The sequence below is a fragment of the Eschrichtius robustus genome, chromosome 3 (assembly GCF_028021215.1).
Source record: "Eschrichtius robustus isolate mEscRob2 chromosome 3, mEscRob2.pri, whole genome shotgun sequence".
Classification (NCBI taxonomy): Eukaryota; Metazoa; Chordata; class Mammalia; order Artiodactyla; family Eschrichtiidae; genus Eschrichtius; species Eschrichtius robustus.
The window spans coordinates 137194882-137218867 of NC_090826.1; the positions used below are offsets into that span (position 1 = coordinate 137194882).

The window sequence follows — 23986 nt, forward strand, 5'->3', positions numbered from 1 at the left end:
CTACTGAAAACCACGCTTCTAGAGCCCGTGTTGCACAAGAAAAGCCACCTCAATGAAAAGCCCGTGCACTGCAACAGAGTAGCCCCCGCTCACAACAACTAGAGAAAGCCTGCATGCAGCAACGAAGACCCAACACAGCCAAAAGTAAATAAATAAATTTATTAAAAAAAAAAAAAAGGACAGTCTGATATCTTTAAAAAGACATCTGGTCAGGGAATTCCCTGGCAGTACAGTGGTTATGACTCCATGCTTCCACTTCAGGTGGCCAGAGTTCAATCCCTGGTGGGGGAACTATTGTAAGATCCCACAAGCCTCCAGGCGTAGCCAAAAAAAAAAAAAGATATCTGGTCAAAGAGTGTATAGCCTCTGAGGTTCAAGCCCAACTCTACCACCTATTTGTATGGCTTTGGCGATCCTCATGGCTGTGGAACCCAGTTCCTCCCCCATAAAGTGAAAGCATTGGGCAGAATAATCCCTCAGTTGCTAAATTCTGTTTCTGTTTTATTGATGGAAACAATAGTCCAAGATAGCATAGAATTATGGAAAGATCAGGAATGGAATAAAGGAAAAATAGAAAGCAAAAATGAAGTAGGAATGAATTTCTGAAATCACGGCCTAAAGGCTTTGGTGGGAAAGGAATTCAAAAACCAGTTTCCCACCACAGGTACGTAGCAGAGGTCACCGTTATCTTAAGAGCACTCACAGGGAATTTGAAGTCATTTTAGCCCCACCTCCCTCAGGGAGAAACTGGGCAGAAGAGGAACAAGGACTAGAAGGTGAGAAGGTGGAAAAAATTATCTTCCATGAAACACTTTGCAAACTCTTAGTCATTAGGTACATAAAATCAAACCAGGAATAGTGGAGAAATACAAACATTATCATCATCAAAATCAGCATTCTGGTTGCCAAAGAAGAGTGAGCAACAAGAAATCTCAAGTTTATGAAGTCTGAAACCAATATTGATCTGGGGATGAAATGAGTTGTTACATGTGGAAAACGTTTTGTAAAATATTAAGTATTTATACAAGCTATAAAGCAAGCAAATTTTTTTTATTAAGTATAGTTGGTTTACATAAAGGGAACAATTTTTAATTGAGCTCCTTGAAAGCAACAACCATTTCTTAATCTCCTTTATTTTTGCAGTACTTTGCACAATGCCACACTTTTAGGCACTTAATACATGCTTATCACTGAATTGTTGAATGAGCACTCGGTTACCTAGTATCAATTTTCCAGATAATTGGAAGTATCTTTAAGCATCAGGTTTTTGATTTTTTTTTTTTAATTATTATTTATTTATTTATTTATTTTTGGCTGTGTTGGGTCTTCGTTTCTGTGCGAGGGCTTCCTCTAGCTGCGGCAAGTGGGGGCCACTCTTCATCGCGGTGCCCGGGCCTCACTATCGTGGCCTTTCGTTGCGGAGCACAGGCTCCAGACGCGCAGGCTCAGTAGTTGTGGCTCACGGGCCCAGTCGCTCCGCGGCATGCGGGATCTTCCCAGACCAGGGCTCGAACCCGTGTCCCCTGCATTAGCAGGCAGAGTCTCAACCACTGCGCCACCAGGGAAGCCCCAGGTTTTTGATTTTTGATTAATTATTTTTACGGAACTTTTTTCTATTGTCATTTTCATAATATCCTTGTTATTCTCAGGGCATATGAAAATCAGTGAGTTTGGAGAAATCTATCAATACTGCATTCTACATTTATAACAGTATCTGAAGAAAATAGCAAAAGGGCCTTTGAGAAGAATCTTGGAGGGACATGAAAGTATCTTAGGTAATTGGGGTGATTTTAAGCACTTATATGCAAAATAACTTTAACTTTTCCGAAGACCTTCAAAGGTAAGTGATAAGGCATTTAATAGTAGCTGCTATAGTAGTGAAAGAAGTATTTTAGCTGATCCATCAAATTGCTGGCACCACACCATACTGTCTAGTTTTTGTTATCATTTCTGGTTATTTTGTTTTATGTGGGGTAAGGTAGGAAAGTGAAGAGGAAGAACAAAATTTGAGTCCTGGCAGAGAATAAGACCAAGCAACTAAATCTGAAATGATCACTCCTCTGTGAAGAAAGAAAGAATCTATAACTGCCCTACAAACCAGTTTGAGGGGTCATCAGGAAGTAAAAGAGTAACAGATGACTCTTCCTGCTGGTACAGCTCACATGAAGAGATAATATTTAACATCCAGAAGCTGCTGGAGGGCTGAAGGTGGAGAGCTGAATACACAAACAGCTATGTTTTCACAGAATAATAGACAAACAGTATATAAACAATATAAATACCATGCAGGACTGTGCTGACAATGTAAAAGTAGCCCCCCACAGTTAAAATGCTTTATCCAGTAGTTTGTCAGTGCCTTGAGAATAGAGACCATGTGTCTCAGTAGCCCAGTTGACCACTACATCTAGCACACAGCAGATACTCAGTACATTAGGAAGGTAGGAAGCCAGGAGCCCCCCAAGCTGTGTGGGAGAGCTACCAGCACATTACAATTCAAAGCCACATCCAAAAATGTTAAGGGGTCTTGCACCCACTTTCCTGCCTAAGTATACAGCTGCCGGGCATAATCTGATCCTTTCTTCTGACTAGTTCAGTATTGCCATTATAGATAACGTTATTATCTTCTACCAAAAAAGATGTCTCCCAAGAGTCTTGAGGTGCGTTGTAGTTTGCCTTTTCATTGAATTCCCCCAGATAGCTCTTTCTGACTGTTGCAGTTGCGGTTAACTTTTATCAACCTCAGAGATGGACTTTGGCCATTGGTATAAGTGGGACATATTAACCTTCTAGTCTATTCCAAGAACCGTGCAAGATTTGCTACATAACTTATTTGCTCCAACACTCATGGAATCATAGAATTTCAGAGCTGGGATTGCTCGTCAAGATAATCTAAACAAACTGCTTCATTTACAAGTGAGAAAGCGGAGGCTCAGAGAGAGATTGGCCCAAGGTCACAGTGCGGGTTAGTGGCTGAAGTAGCATTAGGATCTGTTAGGATCTGGCTTTCCTGATTTCTTGTTCGATTCCCTTTCTATCGAGCTCTTTGGATTTCACTCAACACTGTACAAAACACTAATATTTCACATTTTCGTAGTACTTCACAGGTTTCAAATCACTGTCACCCAAATTGCTTTATCCTGCCAGTGATGAGAGCAATAATAATTATTGTTACAACTAGCACTTATTGGTAACTTACAACAAACCAGTTACTAAGTGCTTTTGCATTATTTTATTAGTCCTCACAATAGTCCTATTAGTAGGATACTATTATTTTCACTCTTTTATAGATCGGGAATGCAGACTTAAGGAGGTTAAGTAACTTTCCCAAGGCCACACAGCTAGGAAATGGAGCAGTTTAGAAGCCTCCTAATTGCCTGATGCCAGAGCCCGGCCACCCACTGTGCCCTCCCTCACAAACGCCCTCCGCAGCAGACAAAGAAGGTATTGTAACCGTACATTTTAAAGCCATGCTTTTTGCTTGTAGTTTTAAGTTTAATTTTATAGGAATTTTACAGTAGTTCAAGCCTAGAAAATAGATGAATTCCCTGAAGAGAAGAACAGAGAGAAAGCAGCCTCCAGGGATGCCTGCAGTTAAGACCCAAGAGCAGGAAGAAAAGTTAACACATAATTAGGAGTACTACCCTATTCCTTATAGCCACAAACTTGAAAATGTATTGATTTTATTTAAATTTAAAGTATAGTGTGTAAGATTAAAACTATGATTATGTAAAGTAGTTTTCACACACACACATTCACATCTACACACACATACACACACACACACAAACACACACACGCGAATAGGATTTTAATGAAACAATGTGCTGACTGGGTTGCCCGGTTACCAGCCATCACTTAAGCAGGTACCAGCAGGCATTTGGGCTAAATTCCTGGCACCCAGATGAACTCATTTGGAAGCAGTGGTGACCTGAACAATGTCTGCCGTGGCCTCCAAAACTAATCACCAGTATTTGATGCAGGAACCTATTTTCCATCTTAAGGCATCATTATGGAACCAGTTTACAAGTTCCCAAGCAGTCTGGCAACTTTATGAAGCCTTTCCAACCCCACCTCCCCCAGAGAGAACAAACCCTTCCCTTCCACATGTTCCCCCCCAAGAATTTTATAAACCTGGATTAGCTCACTAATCTCATTGTTCAGGTGGTATTTATCTGTTTATCCCAACAGCTAAGCTGTGAGCACTGTGGATGGTTCCGATGATAACATATTGAAGAGAAAATAATTTAGGCCTTGGAATCAGAGGTGCCTATGCTGGATTCCTGGCTTAGCCACTCAGTCATTGTGACCTTGGGAAAGTTACTTAACCTCTCTGAGCCTCCATTTTTTCACCTATAAAACAAGCATAATAATAGCTGTGAGAATTAAACAAGATAAGCCAGTACATTGCAGCCCTCAACAAATGGCAGCTCTTAGGAAGACAGTCTCTGCCCTTGAACCTTTCACCATCTAGTGGAGAAAGGCACACAAAAAATACGCTTCTAAGGGAATTACCTACCAGGCCAGTGGTTAGGACTCTGCGCTTCCACCCCAGGGGGCATGAGTTCGATCCTTGGTCGGGGAGCTAAAATCCCAGAAGCCACGTGACCTGGCCAAAAAAATATAGGCTTCTAAAATGCCTGTGAAATGTCTTATGATAAGGGGCTGCAAAGGGGGCTGTGAGAGCACAGAGAAGGTCAACCTACCCCACTTGGAGAGCATCATTTCAAGAAAGTCTCCCAGAAGAGGGGTGAGGAAGAATTAGCCAGACAGAGGGCACAGCTAAACGTGTCCCAGGCAAAGGAGTGCATGAGAGAGAACGTGGCTTGCTCAAGGAATTATAGGTGGTCAGTTATGACAGAAGTTACGGTTTGAGTTGGAGAATGGTGAGGAATGAGACTGGAGAAGAAGATGGTGGTGTAGAAAGAGCGTAGGTATTGGAATCAGACAGTGAGGAATCCCAGCTTCACCACTTTCCAGCCAAATATCCTCAACCAAGTGACCTCTTTCTGAGTCTCGGTTTTCCCATTTGTAAAATGATTGTGATTCCATGAACCAGTGTATGTAAAGTGCCTGGCACAGAATGTACATTTTTTTTTTCACACACACACACTATATTTTATTTTTACAAGAGATAAATAGACTGACACCAAGCATTGTACATGGATGACCACAACAAAAGCAACAATGATTGCAATTACCAAACATGAAACACACTCATACTATGTCATAATATTGACATTCAGTCCAGTAATCCTCCACTGTAACAGCTCCTTTACTTTGCAGTGAAAATTGATTTGTATATTCTTTGCCTCTGAGTCCTTGTTGGATTTTTTTTTTTTAATTCAGACAGAAAGTCACAAAAATTATACTCATCCTCATCAGTTCACTCAGTCCCATGTAATTAATTTTTTTTTTCATCTTGATCTTTTGTTAGCACTTTTATGAGTTCATCAGTTTTTCATTAGAGTTCTGAAAATTCAGTTCTGCTTATTCATTCAGTTCAGCAGTACAGTCAGTTACCAGAAACCTGTACTTGTCAGAGTCTTTTCCATGAATTTCTTAAAGATGAAACCCTTTTATAGGAACATATTTGCAATAGCATCAGAGTACACACAGAACTGTCTGTAAATGACAAAAGACTTAAAAATGACCACAGTTAAAAATTTGATGAAAGTTCATAATAATGCACTTGACAAGAAAATTAATTATTTCTCAGATATACATTTTAAGGTAATAACTAGGATTATGACTTATAACATTATACCAGAACATACAAGACTTTTAGAAATTTCATGTAATGTCTGAAACACTTATATTAACATATTTCCATACAAATAACCCAATGAAAGTTTAGTATTAGTTGTTTTGTTTGTTTGTTTTTTATACTGCAGGATCTTATTAGGCATCAATTTTATACACATCAGTGTATACATGTCAATCCCAATAGCCCAGTTCAGCACAACACCATCCCCACCCCACCGCAGTTTTCCCCCCTTGGTGTCCATATGTCCGTTCTCTACATCTGTGTCTCAACCTCTGCCCTGCAAACTGGCTCATCTGTACCATTTTTCTAGGTTCCACATACATGCGTTAATATACGATATTTGTTTTTCTCTTTCTGACTTACTTCACTCTGTATGACAGTCTCTAGATCCATCCACGTCTCAACAAATGACTCAATTTCGTTCCTTTTTATGGCTGAGTAATATTCCATTGTATATATGTACCACATCTTCTTGATCCATTCGTCTGTTGATGGGCATTTAGGTTGCTTCCATGACCTGGCTATTGTAAATAGTGCTGCAATGAACATTCAGGTGCATGTGTCTTTTTGAATTACGGTTTTCTCTGGGTATATGCCCAGTAGTGGGATTGCTGGGTCATATGCTAATTCTATTTTCAGTTTTTTAAGGAACCTCCATATTGTTCTCCATAGTGGCTGTATCAATTTACATTCCCACCAACAGTGCAAGAGGGTTCCCTTTTCTCCACACCCTCTCCAGCATTTATTGTTTGTAGATTTTCTGATGATGCCCATTCTAACTGGTGTGAGGTGATACCTCATTGTAGTTTTGATTTGCATTTCTCTAATAATTAGTGATGTTGAGCATCTTTTCATGTGCTTCGTGGCCGTCTGTATGTCTTCTTTGGAGAAATGTCTATTTAGGTCTTCTGCCCATTTTTGGATTGGGGTGTTTGTTTCTTTGATATTGAGCTGAATGAGCTGTTTATATATTTTGGAGATTAATCCTTTGTCCGTTGATTCGTTTGCAAATATTTTCTCCCATTCTGAGGGTTGTCTTTTCGTCTTGTTTATGGTTTCCTTTGCTGTGCAAAAGCTTTGAAGTTTCATTAGGTCCCATTTGTTTATTTTTGTTTTTATTTCCATTACTCTAGGAGGTGGATCAAAAAAGATCTTGCTGTGATTTATGTCAAAGAGTGTTCTTCCTATGTTTTCCTCTAAGAGTTTTATAGTGTCCCGTCTTACATTTAGGTCTCGAATCCATTTTGAGTTTATTTTTGTGTATGGTGTTAGGGAGTATTCTAATTTCATTCTTTTACATGTAGCTGTCCAGTTTTCCCAGCACCACTTATTGAAGAGACTGTCTTTTCTCCATTGTATATCTTTGCCTCCTTTGTCATAGATTAGTTGACCATAGGTGCGTGGGTTAATCTCTGGGCTTTCTATCTTGTTCCATTGATCTATGTTTCTGTTTTTGTGCCAGTACCATATTGTCTTGATTACTGTAGCTTTGTAGTATAGTCTGAAGTCAGGGAGTCTGATTCCTCCAGCTCCATTTTTTTGCCTCAAGACTGCTTTGGCTATTCGGGGTCTTCTTTGTCTCCATACAAATTTTAAGATGATTTGTTCTAGCTCCGTAAAAAATGCCATTGGTAATTTGATAGGGATTGCATTGAATCTGTAGATTGCTTTGGGTAGTATACTCATTTTCACAATGTTGATTCTTCCAATCCAAGAACATGGTATATCTCTCCATCTGTTGGTATCATCTTTAATTTCTTTCATCAGTGTCTTATAGTTTTCTGCATACAGGTCTTTGGTCTCCCTAGGTAGGTTTATTCCTAGGTATTTTATTCTTTTTGTTGCAATGGTAAATGGGAGTGTTTCCATAATTTCTCTTTCAGATTTTTCATCATTAGTGTATAGGAATGCAAGAGATTTCTGTGCATTCATTTTGTATCCTGCAACTTTACCATATTCATTAAATAGCTCTAGCAGTTTTCTGCTGGCAGTTTTAGGATTCTCTATGTATAATATCATGTCATCCGCAAACAGTGACAGTTTTACTTCTTCTTTTCCAATTTGTATTCCTTTTATTTCTTTTTCTTCTCTGATTGCCGTGGCTAAGACTTCCAGAACTATGTTGAATAATAGTGGTGAGAGTGGACATCCTTGTCTCGTTCCTGATCTTAGAGGAAATGCTTTCAGTTTTTCACCATTGAGAATGATGTTGGCTGTGGGTTTGTCATATATGGCCTTTATTATGTTGAGGTAGGTTCCCTCTATGCCCACTTTCTGGAGAGTTTTTATCAGAAATGGGTGTTGAATTTTGTCAAAAGCTTTTTCTGCATCTATTGAGATGATCATATGGTTTTTATTCTTCAATTTGTTAATATGGTGTATCACATTGATTGATTTGCGTATATTGAAGAATCCTTGCATCCCTGGGATAAATCCCACTTGATCGTGGTGTATGATCCTTTTAATGTGTTGTTGGATTCTGTTTGCTAGTATTTTGTTGAGGATTTTTGCATCTATATTCATCAGTGATATTGGTCTGTAATTTTCTTTCTTTGTAGTGTCTTTGTCTGGTTTTGGTATCAGGGTGATGTTGGCCTCTTAGAATGGGTTTGGGAGTGTGCCTTCCTCTGCAATTTTTTGGAAGAGTTTGAGAAGGATAGGTGTTAGCTCTTCTCTAAATGTTTGATAGAATTCACCTGTGAAGCCATCTGGTCCTGGACTTTTGTTTGTTGGAAGATTTTTAATCACAGTTTCAATTTCATTGCTTGTGATTGGTCTGTTCATATTTTCTGTTTCTTCCTGGTTCAGTCTTGGAAGGTTATACCTTTCTAAGAATTTGTCCATTTCTTCCAGGTTGTCCATTTTCTTGGCATAAAGTTGCTTGTAGTAGTCTCTTAGGATGCTTTGTATTTCTGCAGTGTCTGTTGTAACTTCTCCTTTTTCATTTCTGATTTTATTGATTTGAGTCCTCTCCCTCTTTTTCTTGATGAGTCTGGCTAATGGCTTATCAATTTTGTTTATCTTCGCAAAGAACCAGCTTTTAGTTTTATTGATCTTTGCTATTGTTTTCTTTGTTTCTATTTCATTTATTTCTGCTCTGATCTTTATGATTTCTTTCCTTCTGCTAACTTTGGGTTTTGTTTGTTCTTCTTTCTCTAGTTTCTTTAGCTGTAAGGTTAGATTGTTTACTTGAGATTTTTCTTGTTTCTTTAGGTAGGCTTGTATAGCTATAAACTTCCCTCTTAGAACTGCTTTTGCTGCATCCCATAGGTTTTGGGTCGTCGTGTTTTCATTGTCATTTGTCTCTAGGTATTTTTTGATTTCTTCTTTGATTTCTTCAGTGATCTCTTGGTTATTTAGTAACGTATTGTTTAGCCTCCATGTGTTTGTCTTTTTTACGTTTTTTTCCCTGTAGTTCATTTCTAATCTCATAGCATTGTGGTCAGAAAAGATGCTTGATATGATTTCAATTTTCTTAAATTTACTGAGGCTTGATTTGTGACCCAAGATGTGATCTATCCTGGAGAATGTTCCGTGCGCACTTGAGAAGAACGTGTAATCTGCTGTTTTTGGATGGAATGTCCTATAAATATCAATTAAATCTATCTGGTCTATTGTGTCATTTAAAGCTTCTGTTTCCTTATTTATTTTCATTTTGGATGATCTGTCCATTGGTGTAAGTGAGGTGTTAAAGTCCCCCAGTATTATTGTGTTACTGTCGATTTCCTCTTTTATGGCTGTTAGCAGTTGCCTTATGTATTGAGGTGCTCCTATGTTGGGTGCATATATATTTATAATTGTTATATCTTCTTCTTGGATTGATCCCTTGATCATTATGTAGTGTCCTTCTTTGTCACTTGTAACATTCTTTACTTTAAAGTCTATTTTATCTGATATGAGTATAGCTACTCCAGCTTTCTTTTGATTTCCATTTGCATGGAATATCTTTTTCCATCCCCTCACTTTCAGTCTGTATGTGTCCCTAGGTCTGAAGTGGGTCTCTTGTAGACAGCATATATATGGGTCTTGTTTTTGTATCCATTCAGCAAGCCTGTGTCTTTTGGTTGGAGCATTTAATCCATTCACATTTAAGGTAATTATCGATATGTATGTTCCTATGACCATTTTCTTAATTGTTTTGGGTTTGTTTTTGTAGGTCCTTTTCTTCTCTTGTGTTTCCCACTTAGAGAAGTTCCTTTAGCATTTGTTGTAGAGCTGGTTTGGTGGTGCTGAATTCTCTTAGCTTTTGCTTGTCTGTAAAGCTTTTGATTTCTCCATCAAATCTGAATGAGATCCTTGCCGGGTAGAGTTATCTTGGTTGTAGGTTCTTCCCTTTCATCACTTTAAGTATATCATGCCACTCCCTTCTGGCTTGTAGAGTTTCTGCTGAGAAATCAGCTGTTAACCTTATGGGAGTTCCCTTTTATGTTATTTGTCGTTTTTCCCTTGCTGCTTTCAATAATTTTTCTTTGTCTTTAATTTTTGCCATTTTGATTACTATGTGTCTCGGCGTGTTTCTCCTTGGGTTTATCCTGTATGGGACTCTCTGCGCTTCCTGGACTTGGGTGGCTATTTCCTTTCCCATGTTAGGGAAGTTTTCGACTATAATCTCTTCAAATATTTTCTCTGGCCCTTTCTCTCTCTCTTCTCCTTCTGGGACCCCTATAATGCGAATGTTGTTGCGTTTAATGTTGTCCCAGAGGTCTCTTAGGCTGTCTTCATTTCTTTTCATTCTTTTTTCTTTAGTCTGTTCCGCAGCAGTGAATTCCACCATTCTGTCTTCCAGGTCACTTATCCGTTCTTCTGCCTCAGTTATTCTGCTATTGATTCCTTCTAGTGTAGTTTTCATTTCAGTTATTGTATTGGTCATCTCTGTTTGTTTGTTCTTTAATTCTTCTAGGTCTTTGTTAATCATTTCTTGCATCTTCTCAATCTTTGCCTCCATTCTTATTCCGAGGTCCTGGATCATCTTCACTATCATTATTCTGAATTCTTTTTCTGGAAGGTTGCCTATCTCCACTTCATTTAATTGTTTTTCTGGGTTTTTTTCTTGTTCCTTCATCTGATTTATAGCCCTCTGCCTTTTCATCTTGTCTATCTTTCTGTAACTGTGGGTTTTGGTCCACAGGCTGCAGGATTGTAGTTTTTCTTGCTTCTGCTGTCTGTCCTCTCTACATTTTTTTTAATGATAGCAAGAATTATTTATCTCTGTTTATCTAGGACGAGCTTAGTGGTTGGCCATTTCGATTGAGTCGATGGAAAGATGAATGAATGGGTAAATTCATTCAGTTATTAATGTTAGCATTTATTAGACACCATCCTGGTGGCAGACACTGTTCTAGTCACTGGGGATATAGTAGTGAACAAAACAGACAAAAATCCTTGCCCTACTGGGACTTGCAGTTCATGAATTGAGATGGAAAGGGGTCACTGGTGTCTGTGAGGGGACAGTCTACTTCATAGCCCATGTGGCTCCAGAGTTATCTGATAAAAAGCTAATAAACTGGCAAAGCAAGTTTCCAAGTTTCCAAGAGGTCTAGATGTGAGTCCCACCTCCTAACAAGGAGGAGTTTCTTGTCCCCTCCCTTAATTGCTTCTCACTTATCAACCCCCAGCTTCCTGTTGTGATCCAGGGGAACTGGTGAGTTGTGTTGTTTGGCAGGAAGAAATGTCAAGGAGGGCTCAGTTCATTCTTGGGCTCTCAGTCTAAAGTGGTGGCAAGAGGAAATAGGAAAGCAGCTCACACAAAAAGCCTATGGAGAGGGAGATTTGCCTATCTCAGCAGCCACGTGATAAGTGAGCTCAAATGCCTTGTGATGCGTGGAGGTTTTATTTCAATAGCAGGATAATCATATTCACATGTGTATATCTCATTACAAAAAGGGTTCCCCAGGAGATTTCATTTAATTCTCAGAAGGGCTCTACAAGGTAGGAATTAACCCCATTTAATCCCATCCCTTTCCTTTAAATTAACTCCTCCTGGCCTGTGGTATATAACTACACCCAAGCTTCAATCATAAACAAAACAACAAAAATCTTTGTTCATCTCTCATCCCTCTCTAACCAACACCCTATTCATCTCCTCCTAACAGCCAAGTCCACTGAACATTAAGAATATGCCTGTTAGGGCTTCCCTGGTGGCGCAGTGGTTGAGAATCTGCCTGCCAATGCAGGGGACACGGGTTCGAGCCCTGGTCTGGGAAGATCCCACATGCCGCAGAGCAACTGGGCCCGTGAGCCACAACTACTGAGCCTGAGCGTCTGGAGCCTCTGCTCCGCAACAAGAGAGGCCGCGATAGTGAGAGGCCCACGCACCGTGATGAAGAGTGGCCCCCACTCGCCGCAACTGGAGAAAGCCCTCGCACAGAAACGAAGACCCAACACAGCCAAAAATAAAAATAATAAATAAATAATAAATTAAAAAATTTAAAACAAAACCAGAAAAAAAAAAAAAAGAATATGCCTGTTAGATAGAACTACCAGATGATCCAGCAATTCCACTCCTAGATATATACTTGGAAAAGACAAAAACACTAATTGGAAAAGATACATGCACCCCAATGTTCATAGCAGCACTATTTACAATAGCCAACATAGGTAAGCAACCCAAGTGTCCATCAACAGATGAATGAATGAATAAAAAAGATTTATAGTGGAATATTACACAGCCATAAAAAGCATGAAATTCTGCCATTTGCAGCACCATGGATGTATCTAGAGAATATTATGTTTAGTGAAATAAGTCAGATAGAGAAAGACAGATACTGTATGATATCACTTATATGTGCAATCTAAAAAGTAAAACAAACCAGTGAATATAATAAGAAACAGATTCACAGAGTGAGCAACCTAGCAGTCACTAGTGGAGGGAAGGAAGGGAGAAGGGGCACAGTAGGGGGAGGGGATTAAGAGGTACAAACTACTATGTATAAGTCAGCTACAAGGATTTATTTATTTATTTATTTATTTATTTATTTATTTATTTATTTATTTTTGGCTGCTTTGGGTCTTCGTTGCTGTGCACGGGCTTTCTCTAGTTGCGGCGAGCGGGGGCTGCTCTTCGTTGCATTGCACGGGCTTCTCACTGCAGTGGCTTCTCTTGTTGCAGAGCACGGGCTCTAGGCACGCAGGCTTCAGTAGTTGTGGCTTGTGGGCTTAGTTGCTCCGTGGCATGTGGGATCTTCCCGAACCAGGGCTCGAACACTTGTCCCCTGCATTGGCAGGTGGATTCTTAACCACTGCACCACCAGGGAAGCCCTACAAGGATATGTTTTACAAGGAATTATAGCCATTATCTTGTAGTAACTTTTAATGGAGTATAATCTGTAAAAATACTGAATTACTATGCTGTCCACCTGAAACCAATATAATATTGTAAATCAACTATACCTCAGTAATAATGATAATAATAAAAGGAATATGCTCAGTGACCCTGTTGCTGTCCTCCCACTCACTCTCCACTGTGCTCTTCCCCTAAATGCCACTGGTCCAATGGATGCTTGCCAGTCAGTCCCCATTGCAGTCGGCCTCTTGCAGCATTTGAAGCCAGTCTCTGCTGGTTCTCCTCCTACTTCTCAGCCCACTCCCCAGGCTTGTTCTTAGATTCCTTTCCTCTGCCACTTCTCTAATGTTGTCAGCCAGGGTTCTTTCTACCATCCTTCTCTCTCTCCCCCCACCCCCTCTCTCTCTAAGTGAACTCTCTTTTTTCTTCAAAATCCTGCCCAAGCTCCTGATTTGGGAACCCTTCCCTAACCATAGTCTCACCACTTCTCACCTTCTCATTCTTCTCTCCCACCTCCAAAACATACACTGCCCCCACCTCTCGTTTTCCTGGGAACTCTTCTGTAGCTTCAGTAAAGCACATCCCACATTGTGTTGTGCCGGTGCATGGGTCTGTCTCCGCAGGAGATTACACAAAACTGCAGGGTGGAGCCAGTGACTTCTCTATTTTTGCACTCTCGGTGCCTGGCACAGGGCCTGGCACATGGTAGACAATAAGATTCAGAGGCGTTTTACAAGTTCTCAAGAATCAAACAGCTAGGAAGTGAAAAGGCAGGACCTCAACCCTAGTCTTCTGACTTTAAAGGATATAGTCTCTCTGCCTCAGCACAGAAAAGAACCATGTTCCAAGTATTTTACTGTAAGTGCCTCAACCCCAGCAAATTATATATAACAAGGGGCAAGGTGGCAGGAAGGACTTCCTTTTCCCCACAAACACTGCCCCAGCTACCAGGTGTGGAAGGATTGTTTGGTATTTGTAGCCTTCCTTTTGCAAACTCCAGGATGAGGAGAAGGAAGAAAAAATAAAACCCACCTCCCATCTCTTCCTCCCAGTGGACAATCACCCCCATCACTTCCTTTTTGAGCCAGGAGGCAGGAAGCCTATCCTAGCTCATGAAATTCCCCACTTGAGAGGAGTAGGGGGTGGCTTAATAAGACACTTTGTGGCTGGGCCAGCCCTGAGTATGATCGCTGCCATCCTGAAGTAATGCTCCCGAGGAAACCTTCAGAAGGTGGTCACACATATACCTAGGAGGAAAGAAACTTCCCCTTTCCTCAGGAATAAACAAGTTTCTAGGGAGATGCTCTGAAATCAGACAATGTGTGCATTTGCCAATTACAAGCTCAAGTTCCACCCAAATACACACAATCAAAGGCTTTCCCAAGGCCGTCATTACACACACAGGGCCCTCCTGCTGTTTAGGCAGCATTTTAGTACTGCAGTGAAGCAAGATAAATGTCATCAAAGCAGCAAGGTAAAGACAGACCCATCCAGCAGTGCCTTTTCCAGACCTGATGACTCACTTAGCCTTGTCTTTTATAATGTCGCAGTCTGAGAGGGGGAGAAGGAAATGAAGAGGAAAAGAGTGGGCTGTGTTGTACATGTAATTTGTTTCCCCGTTTCAGACGGCTTTTTAATGAGCTTTCTCATCAAGGGCTCTGTGAGCCTATGCTTAAAGTTTTCCGGACAAGCAAATGAGCAGGACTGAAATCAGATGGCATCAGGCCAGCACCTCATGTTTTGTTTTAAAGATATAGTAAGGGGGTGGGGTAGTATGAAAGAAAACATTGTTACTTGTGAGAAGAGAGATTTGATAACTCTTTAGTCCAAGATAATTTGGAAATGAATGTTGTGGTTTTCCCCACTCCCCATGAAAATTCTAATATTCATCAATTATTAGAATATTAGTGTGTATCTGTGATAGCATTTCTCTGTTCAAACGGTTCCCATGGAGAGAAGTAACTGTCCTGTGCTATCCTAACCCTGGGTTCATATTTCTGATAAGGTACTCATCACATTGCATCAGAGATAATGTACCCTCTAGGCTCTGATCCCCCATGGGGTAAGCACTCAACCTCACCTAGCCTCCTTTATATTTCCGTGGTCCAACACAGTGTCCAGACACATAGACACTCAATAAATGTGATTTTACCATTTAAGTGAATTCATTAGGTGCTGTTAGTACATGAAAAAGTACATAAAATAATTAGACCTAAGTACTAGACTGCAAATCAGAGTAATTTATCACCTTGCAAGGTTCAACAAACATTTAATGTGCTAACAGCCCCTAATTAAAGCAGCAGCCTTCAACTGAATTTTTCAAGAGGAAAGAAGAAAAGTACAGTCAGCCCTCTGTATCCATGGGTTCCACATCTCCAGATATGGAGGCAGACTGTACCACACCAGTTTATATAAGGGACATGAGCATCCGTGGATTTTGGTATCCACTGGGGGTGCTGGAACCAATTCTCCCCTCCCCCACTCCCCAGGATACCAAGGGATGACTGTACTGATAGGTAGGGATTCAGAGATGCAATTTTTTCTTTTTATCATTGATGGATGTTATTTGGTTTCTGAGTAGGAATTAGCTCCTTCACAATAGAGAAAATGATGTGGGTTTTGCTCTATTTATCTTTCTAGTGAGTTTGCTTAACAGAGCATAAGTATAGAATGCAGGAAAGCAGTTTCTATCTGTTGCCTATGCTTGAACTAGTTGTCCTGCAATCCTTCCCTCTGCTTGTACGGCATAAGGCATGCCTCACTTGTGATGATTCCAGGGACCTCCAGAGATGATATACTGATATACATGAACAGTCTGACACAGTGTTGGCCACGGAGTGTGTGCTCAATAAAAAACAGTCACCCATTGCTGGGAAGGGCAAAAAAGAGGAGAGGGGCTACCCTCCATTAGATTGGAGAATAGACATCAAGAGAAGGTAACACAATCCTCCCTAAAACATTTTCTCAGTGGTCTAGCTAAAACTGCTGCTGACTGTTTTTGTGTTTCCTGGACTGTATTTCATACCAGAGGTCTAGGCTATCTCTGTGTCTTCCTCTTTCTCACTCATGTCCATACTTGAATGGTCAGCAAGGAGTCAGTGATCCATCCCTACAAGCAGAAGAATGAGACTGGTTGTTCTCAGACCACATATCTGGAACATTTTCTTTGATGGGCATCACTTGGTCGGTATTTCACAAAGTATGATCTGTGGACTGTGCATCAGATGCCTGAAGGTGCTGATTAGAAGGACTGGTCTCCCAGCTGGCGTGGCATCCTGGCAGCTGTCATTTTATTAGGCTCCCCCATGGATTCTGCTTCCTGCTGAAGTTCAAGAGCATCTGGCCCTGGCTTCTGACCTAGTGGCACCTTGGATCACTAGAGGGCACCCTGGAACAACATTTTCCCCAGGCTTCGGGCTTTCTGCCAACCGACCAGGGCTGTGGCGCCCTCATACTTCTGGGCTACAGTTTCCAGGCCCATCCTGGAACCACAGTTTCCTTTAAGAAACAATCCATTGCCACATCACCAAATACATCTACCATGCATTTCCACAATGGCGCTGTAATAAATTCAGTTTCTAAAGAAAAAATTAGACTTTAAGTCATCCTTGTGTATATTCATTAAACACAAATTGTGAACAACATTAGGTATTAAAAGGATTGATAAAAGAAGTCATATTTCCTACTCTCAAGAAAAACGTGGGAAAGATAAGGCATAAATACGAAATCATTTGAAAATAATTAAATAATGGTAAATTAATTTTCAAATTAATAAAAAATAGAATAAATTACTAAATGTCACACAAACAGGTGCCAGTATATGCACAAACAAGGAACTCCACCGGTGGCCCTGAGTTGACCGGGATCCCTGGGAAGGCATCATGGAAAAGGAGAAGGAGGGTCCAGGGCAGCCCAAGTACAACACACGTCTTTTTAATTCAGGGCTCTTCGTCGTGTCTCAGCAGACAAATAAACATGCAAATACGAATCTTGGAAGGACCACTGGGACTTCTTTTGTCATGTTGGCATAATGCCCATTTGTTCACGAATCCTTGTGGGGCTCTACCACGTGCCAGGCACTGGCCGTGCACTGGGAAGAAAACAGTGGACAAGACAGACACCTTAGTGCTGCCCTCGGGTGTTTACCATCCAGCAGGGAGACAAATGAACGCGTAAGTACAAAGTAGTGTGTAAGTGATAGGTTTAGTAGGAGGTTTGTGGGAGCTCATAGGGGAGAAACCTAACTCCGAGTTGTGGTGGTGAAGGAGGGCTTCCTGGGATAGAAATGTTCAATGAAAGAAATTAAAGGATGAGTTAGGAGCAGCAACAAAAGGATGTTTGAAAGTTGGGGAAGAGAAGAAGCAGATATTTGAGGAACCGAAAGAAATTCAGTAGGGAATTCAACTGGGGGAGTTGGGGAGGGAGGGAGGGCAAGGGAAATGTGCTAAACAGTGTTGGGGGAGCAGTGCAAGCCGAGGCCAGCGTGTGAGGAGCCTTGTAAACCTTAATGGGGATATGTGGACATTATCCTAAGGGTACTGGGGAGCCATTGAAGGATTATGAGCAGGGGTAGTGCCATGATCAGATCTGCATTTTAGGAGGCTCTGCCTATGCCAGGGTCACTGTTAATAAGCCAGTAAAGAATCAGTCTCTCCCTTTAACTGGATCTCTCCAATTTCCTTCCTCCATCCCCAGTCACCAGCTCCCCAGGAAACCCTTTCAAAGCAGAGGTCTCTTTTTAAGGTCAGCTTCACAGGCCAGATAGCAGAGGAGACAGGAATAGCCGAAGAGGTGTGATTGTCACAAGCTGGACTGCTCTTCTCGGTCTACCCTGTGGTCCTCACAAAAGGCAATCTCCGGCAAAGTAGACAGGGAGGCAGGGCCACGCTGGATTGGAAGGGGGAGTGGTCTGAACCCCATTTCCTTGGCTGGCCGCCTTAAGCACCACCCTTGAACTGGTTAAAGGCAATACAGAGGAGAAACAACAAACTTGTGAATGGTGTAGAAAATTTATGCAAAATATACAGAGGCCTTATCTACCTAGGTAGCTGCTGTTTTATTATGCTTATTACTGACTTAGGACTTCAGCTTGACCTGCACATCAAAACTCTTAATCAGGCCTCTCATCCTTATCTGCATGGTAGCCAAGAGGCAGGTGGTAGCAGTAAACCTTAATGGCTAGAAGCAGCATAACACTGATGCAGCTGATTGAACTTTCCAATTAAAGTCCAGTGCCATGATTGTTAGCCTACAGAATAATGAGTTTTGTTTTTGTTTTTTTTAACCAATGCCACTCAGGTCCGCCCCAAAGCATCCTGCACTACATCCTTATTTCCTAAAATGGAGGTTGTACGGGGAACAGGCCTTCGAGTAATACAGGTTCCTCAATTCCAGCCTCTGTGACAGGGAGGCCTCATGCCCAGTTTCCTTTCCTTCAGAGTAAGGAAGAGTCTGTGTGCAGGGCCTGGAGCCTCTGGGCACAAAAATAGACTATTTGAGCGTTTGGATTTTCCTTTCCTGACAGTGGACTTACTCAGGAAGAGGCACTTAAACAAGACTTTTTTTTTTCATCTGTGTTTTTCAAAAAACACATTTAATGGGGGGAAGCAAAATTGTTATGGAGAGAAGACTTTTCAGCTCTTCTGACTTTTCAGCTCTTCTTCAGCCTCTTCTGTGTTCCCTAAACAGGCTCAGGTGAGGCAGTCCTTTTGCCCTTAATTGCCTTTTCTGCCTGCACTCCCCACCTCCAGCCCACCCCCATCCCCCATCCCCACCCCCAGCAAACTTCCAGACCCGTTTGCTCAGCACCCACCAAGTCCTAAAAACCCCACCATCTCTTCCATTGTTAGGCTTGTAACTGAGACTTCCCACACAGTGATATGAAGAGACATATGATTCAAGCATCCTCGTTTCAGAAATATTATCATAGTCGCAGGAAAAAAAAGGGGCCTGCTCCATGTCTGTCACCTGAAATAAACTCCTAGTTCCTTCCCTACTGCTCCCCAGATGCTCAGTTCTGAAGATGATTCCAGCTGATTTTGCCAGCCACCCGCAAGACTCCTAACCCCAGCTAGTGGCTGAGGGAGAGGGAGAAGAAAAGGGGACCTCCGCAGCTGGCCACCTCAGGGTATGTGAAGCACATGCTCGTCACGTGGAGAAAAAATGTGCCAGGTAACCTCTAAGACTCCCCTGGGAATCCAAAGTTTGTGTCTCTTTGCAGAGCCCAGAACAGCCTGTCTGTTCTCCTCTCCCTGTTGTGTGCCTGGCGCCTCCCCAATGAGATATCTCCTGGAAAAGCTTTTCCTCTGAGGGGTGGGGAGCTTTTGTTCTCTGGGAAATATGGTGCAGCTAATTAAGAGCATTGTCCTGGGAGGGGGAAGGCTTCCACCAGGGGTGAGTGCCACTGCCTCTTATGCTGTCATGATGCTCTTGGTCTCTCTGCCCCGCTGGGCTAACCGTTTTGGGGGGAGACTGTGATAATGCCCACTAAAATAAAAATAGATATGTGAAGTGAAATCTCCCTCTCTCTCTTTTTAAAAAACATTTTCTCTGCAGTGAATTGAGTTTCTATTACTAACTCATTTCAGAGAGGGACCCTCTGACAGTTTGGTTTTTGACCCCTACCCATCTGGTAGAAGCTGGAGGTCCCAGGACTAAAGCCATATTCTGTCTCACACTGTTTCCTACATAATGACACATAACACGCAAACATGCAGCTAAAGTAAAATTTCTAGCAACGATTTTGATTTAGCTGTTGGTTGTCAGTGTAGAAGTAGTTCGACAACTCTTAGTTCTTGATTTGAAAAACAAGAGTAGCATATTTCATGGCATTTATAGCAACAGCACCACAAAGCTCTCAATATCTCATATAAGCTGTGATTGTCCCCATAGTGGCAAACCCAATTAGAAATGAACTTTGTGGAGGCAGCATTCTGCGCTTACCTAGTTTGCTCTCTCCGGATTCTAGAATTTGTATTCCTTAAATGTTACAAATATTTATTGAGCATTTACTATGTGCTCAGTGTTCTGGGGGCTTGGCATACTTTAGGAAACAGAACAAATACAGATTCTGGCCCTGTAGGGCTTATATTCTAGCCAGGGAAGATCAACAATAAACAAAACATAGTAAATAGATTATATATTGAAAGGTGATAAGTTCTTTGGGGAAGGAAAGGAAAAGTAGATCAGAGTAAGAGCAGCTGGGAGAGCTGGGGTAAAGGAAATGGGCTGGTCAGAGTAGCCATGAGGAGGTCATTGAGAAGGTGGCACTTGAACAAGGACTTGATGGAGGTGATGGAGTTGTCCATGTGGATGCCTCTGGAGGACAGCTTTTCTGAAAGAGAGAAGAACCAATGCAAGGGACCTGAGATGAGAATGTGCCTAGAGCAGCAAGGAGGCCACTGTGACTGGAGTAGCAGAGTATAGGAGGAGAGGGCAGTCAGGTGGCAGGTTCCAGATCAGCAGAGCCCTGAATGCCAAAGTCAGAACTTTACCTTTTACTCTGAGTGAAAGAGGGAGCCACAGGAGGTTTGGGAGCAAAGGAATGAAATGATTAGACTTAAATTTTAACAGAATCACCCTACCTGCTTGGTAGAAAAAAGACTGTGGTAGGGTATCAGCAAAAGTGATGAATCCTAGGTATATGAACACATTTTTTTTTCCTGGATGTATTCTGAAAGCAGACAGAGCCAACAAGATTTGCTGATAGATTGGATGTGAGGTGTGACAATAAAAGTTAAGGATGATGCCAAGGCTCTTGGCCTAAGCAAATGGAAGGAAGAAATAAGCATCACCTGAGAAAGGAAAGGCTGCACCAGGGTCACCTGGGGTCCATTTGATCTGAGTAACTTTTTCTACGTTCTTATCCAAGTGTGCAAATCAGAATCACATGGTGGCAAGTTTGCCAATTTCACTTGCCCAAGAACCTCGGAGATTCTGCTTTAGTAGATCTGGAGTGGGGCTCAAAACTGTGTTCAATGTACACTTTAGGTTGAGAACCACAGAATTGTAAAATAATATTTGGTGGGTTTTTCTGTTTAAAATTCTGGACTTTATAATGAAACAAGTGAAAGGATTTATAGAATTTCTCCCACTCTCTGGGATGAACTACAGGTTCTCCTTTCCAAATTTATTTCGAATGAACTACATCTAGCTTACAAAACAGTCAAAGCTTAAGCATACAGAAATGATAAATGATATAGAATGAAGCTGTGAGGTTAAATTTCGATCTTTTTCACTAGAAAATTGGTTATGAGACAGTTCTATCCTGAGTCTGTTTAGGTTCCTTTGATGCTTTTCTGGTGTGGGCTAAACATCAAGCCAGTCGCCATCCCTCCAGCAACAAACAAGAAGATGGAACTCCCTGGCGGTCCAGTGGTTAGGACTCCATGCTTTCACTGCTGTGGGCCCGGGTTTGATTCCTAGTCGGGGAACTAAGATCCCGCAAGCCCCGCAGGGTGGCCAAAAGAAATAAAAAATTAAAAATAAAACAAACAAGACGACAAGGAGAGTATCTCTGGGGAAGTTTGGAGGATGGTTAAAAAGTGGCATGACGGTATCCTCAACTCAGACACTATACATAAACATTAATCTAAAGGTAAAGGCTACAGATCCAGATTTTAAAAAACTGAGACTCGAGGAGGCCAAGTTCACTTGGTTACACGCAACTATCAATTCAGTGATAGGACTGGGCTTCAAAGCGACAAATCAAAGGCCCGAGTTGCTGGCTCCCACGGTTGTCAGCACTTCCTCGTCACAATTGGTTCCACCAAGAATCGGAATCCTTCAGTGAAAGGAAAAGTTGCATAATGAAGCAGTATTCAATGGGAACCTTCTATTCAGTCTGATTCCCAGCCGGATCATTCTTTTATCCTGGATCATTTTCTCCAACAATTTATTTCTGTGCAGTGGTGGTGGGAACATTGACAACAAAATGGCACCTTCTTCCTCAATGTTGCTGCTCCCTATGTGGATGACTCACACCTGCTGACAGGAACGAGCCTCAGCTTCTTCATTCCCCGCGGAGCTGGAGGTGGATTTTAACTTGCCCTTGCCCTCCCTGTCGTCATGAAGACTGTCAGCTTCGTTCTGATTTAAAAACAAAAAAAGAAAGAAACAAAGCAACTCCACAAACCTTTATTACTCAGCAGGTCACTTAGAGGCATAGGGAGAGCAGCTCAATTCTCCAGGCTCACGTGGAGGGCCCAGTGCAGGCAGTTGAAAAGCCAGCTTTTGACTTGTAAAACAGCAGCTAAATTGGCGGTAGAGGCTCTTAAGCAGGGAGGACCAAGGGCTCTTCTGTTTGTGTTCAACCTTTACGCTGAAAATATTCTTTTTTACTGGGTGGAATCTCCTCTTGATGACTTTTATTTGGGGGACACAAAGTCCTGGTCTTGTTGAAATCAAGCATTTATTTGACCTGAAAAATAATGCTCACGTCCAATGAGAGTATAGAACAAATGAATGTAATATGCTGTTCTTATTGCCAATAGGCTCTGATTGTGAGTTGCTGCCATAGGCTGGCCCTTTCTTAGGCTTTTCCCCACCTCAGACATTCTGGAGGACAGACATTTGCAAAACAGATGGTCCAAGAATAAGGATTGTTCAGAGAGCAAATGTGAGTAGTTACATGTGATTTAAACCCCTAACCTTATTTTCCTGAGCACCTTGCTCTATGACACCAAGACAGAAACCCTTTGGCATAGAGATCTATGGAATCTATTTAGATGTAGCCGATCTTGGGAAATAACTTTCTCTGGAAGCAGGACTCAGGTTACTTTCCCACTGTGTGGGAATATTTGACCTTTACTTGCACACTCATTAAATGGCTAGTGATTGAGCATTTTTGCCTCTCTCCTGGAGTTGCTTTGGGATATTGGGAAAGGGGGCACAATTCAAGAGCAAATTGCTCTGATTAATATTATATTTATAGTTCAGTCTATCAAGGTCATTTCCCTAGATGCCCACCTTCCTTTATGAAGACAGAAATACTGTGTCAGTGTCTCTATCCCTAGAAGAGACAGGAGGCCAGTGAGGAAGGCAAACAGTAATAAGAGTGGGATGCACATGTATTTATATACATATGTATACACACACACACATATTTGGCAATTTGGTGCCATGCATATGTCTGGTCCAGCTTTTTCTCCTACTCTGAAACTTCTCTTAGGCCACCTTAGTTCCCTCTTCAACTGTTTCTTTGGAAACAAACCCACCTTTGTTAAATAATTTTATTCTGCTTCTATCTCTCCCCTGATCAAACTAAGCATCTGGTGGCACTACTTTCGTTATTAAAAACTGACTTTTAAATCACAAAAGTTTGTGAAGTCTGAACTAAGGTCTAGCTTCCATGACTGGAAGGGAAATCAACCTCAGAACACAGCCCTTCCCTTGAGCTGGGTGAGTGGGATTACAGGTCTGTGACACTGGCAGAATGGAAGGCCCAGTAGTCTTAAGCTACTGGAAAACAAGTTAAAACAGTTACCTTAATGTTTCCTTGCTTTTAACAGTCACATTTATGTAAAGAAGACATTACCTCAGAGTCAGTCATGTTGCCTTCAAGAACCTTGAGGTGTCCTGTTTGATTCAGACCTCCCTCCTCTAGAGAGTATAATTCCCTGAGCACTTGGGTAGAAATAGAATGACCTCATTTCCAAAAAGCGCCAGGTGACCAGCAACCATATTGGTGTAATTTGTATGCATGGTGCTTAGCTTATTTATTATTCACTTTTGGGTTAACATTTTAGATACAAACAAGTTTAGATACAAACATTTCCTTCATTTATTCATTTCATAAATATTTAGTGAGTCGCTCTATGGAAGTAAATGATACAGTACCTGCCTTTAAAAATAATAACAGCCCTCGGGCTTCCCTGGTGGCACAGTGGTTAAGAATCTGCCTGCCAATGCAGGGGACACGGGTTCGAGCCCTGGTCTGGGAA

General features: G+C 41.5%; 1 protein-coding gene across 1 annotated transcript in view; it reads right to left on the minus strand.

The window, feature by feature from the left end:
* LOC137760718 (quinone oxidoreductase-like protein 2) overlaps positions 1-23595 on the minus strand; it is a 38408-nt gene extending 14813 nt beyond the window's left edge. The window contains 2 exon segments of the mRNA XM_068537628.1: positions 22029-22133; positions 23581-23595. Of these exon segments, the coding sequence (XP_068393729.1) occupies positions 22029-22133; positions 23581-23595 (120 nt within the window).
* Between the last annotated feature and the right edge of the window lie 391 nt (positions 23596-23986).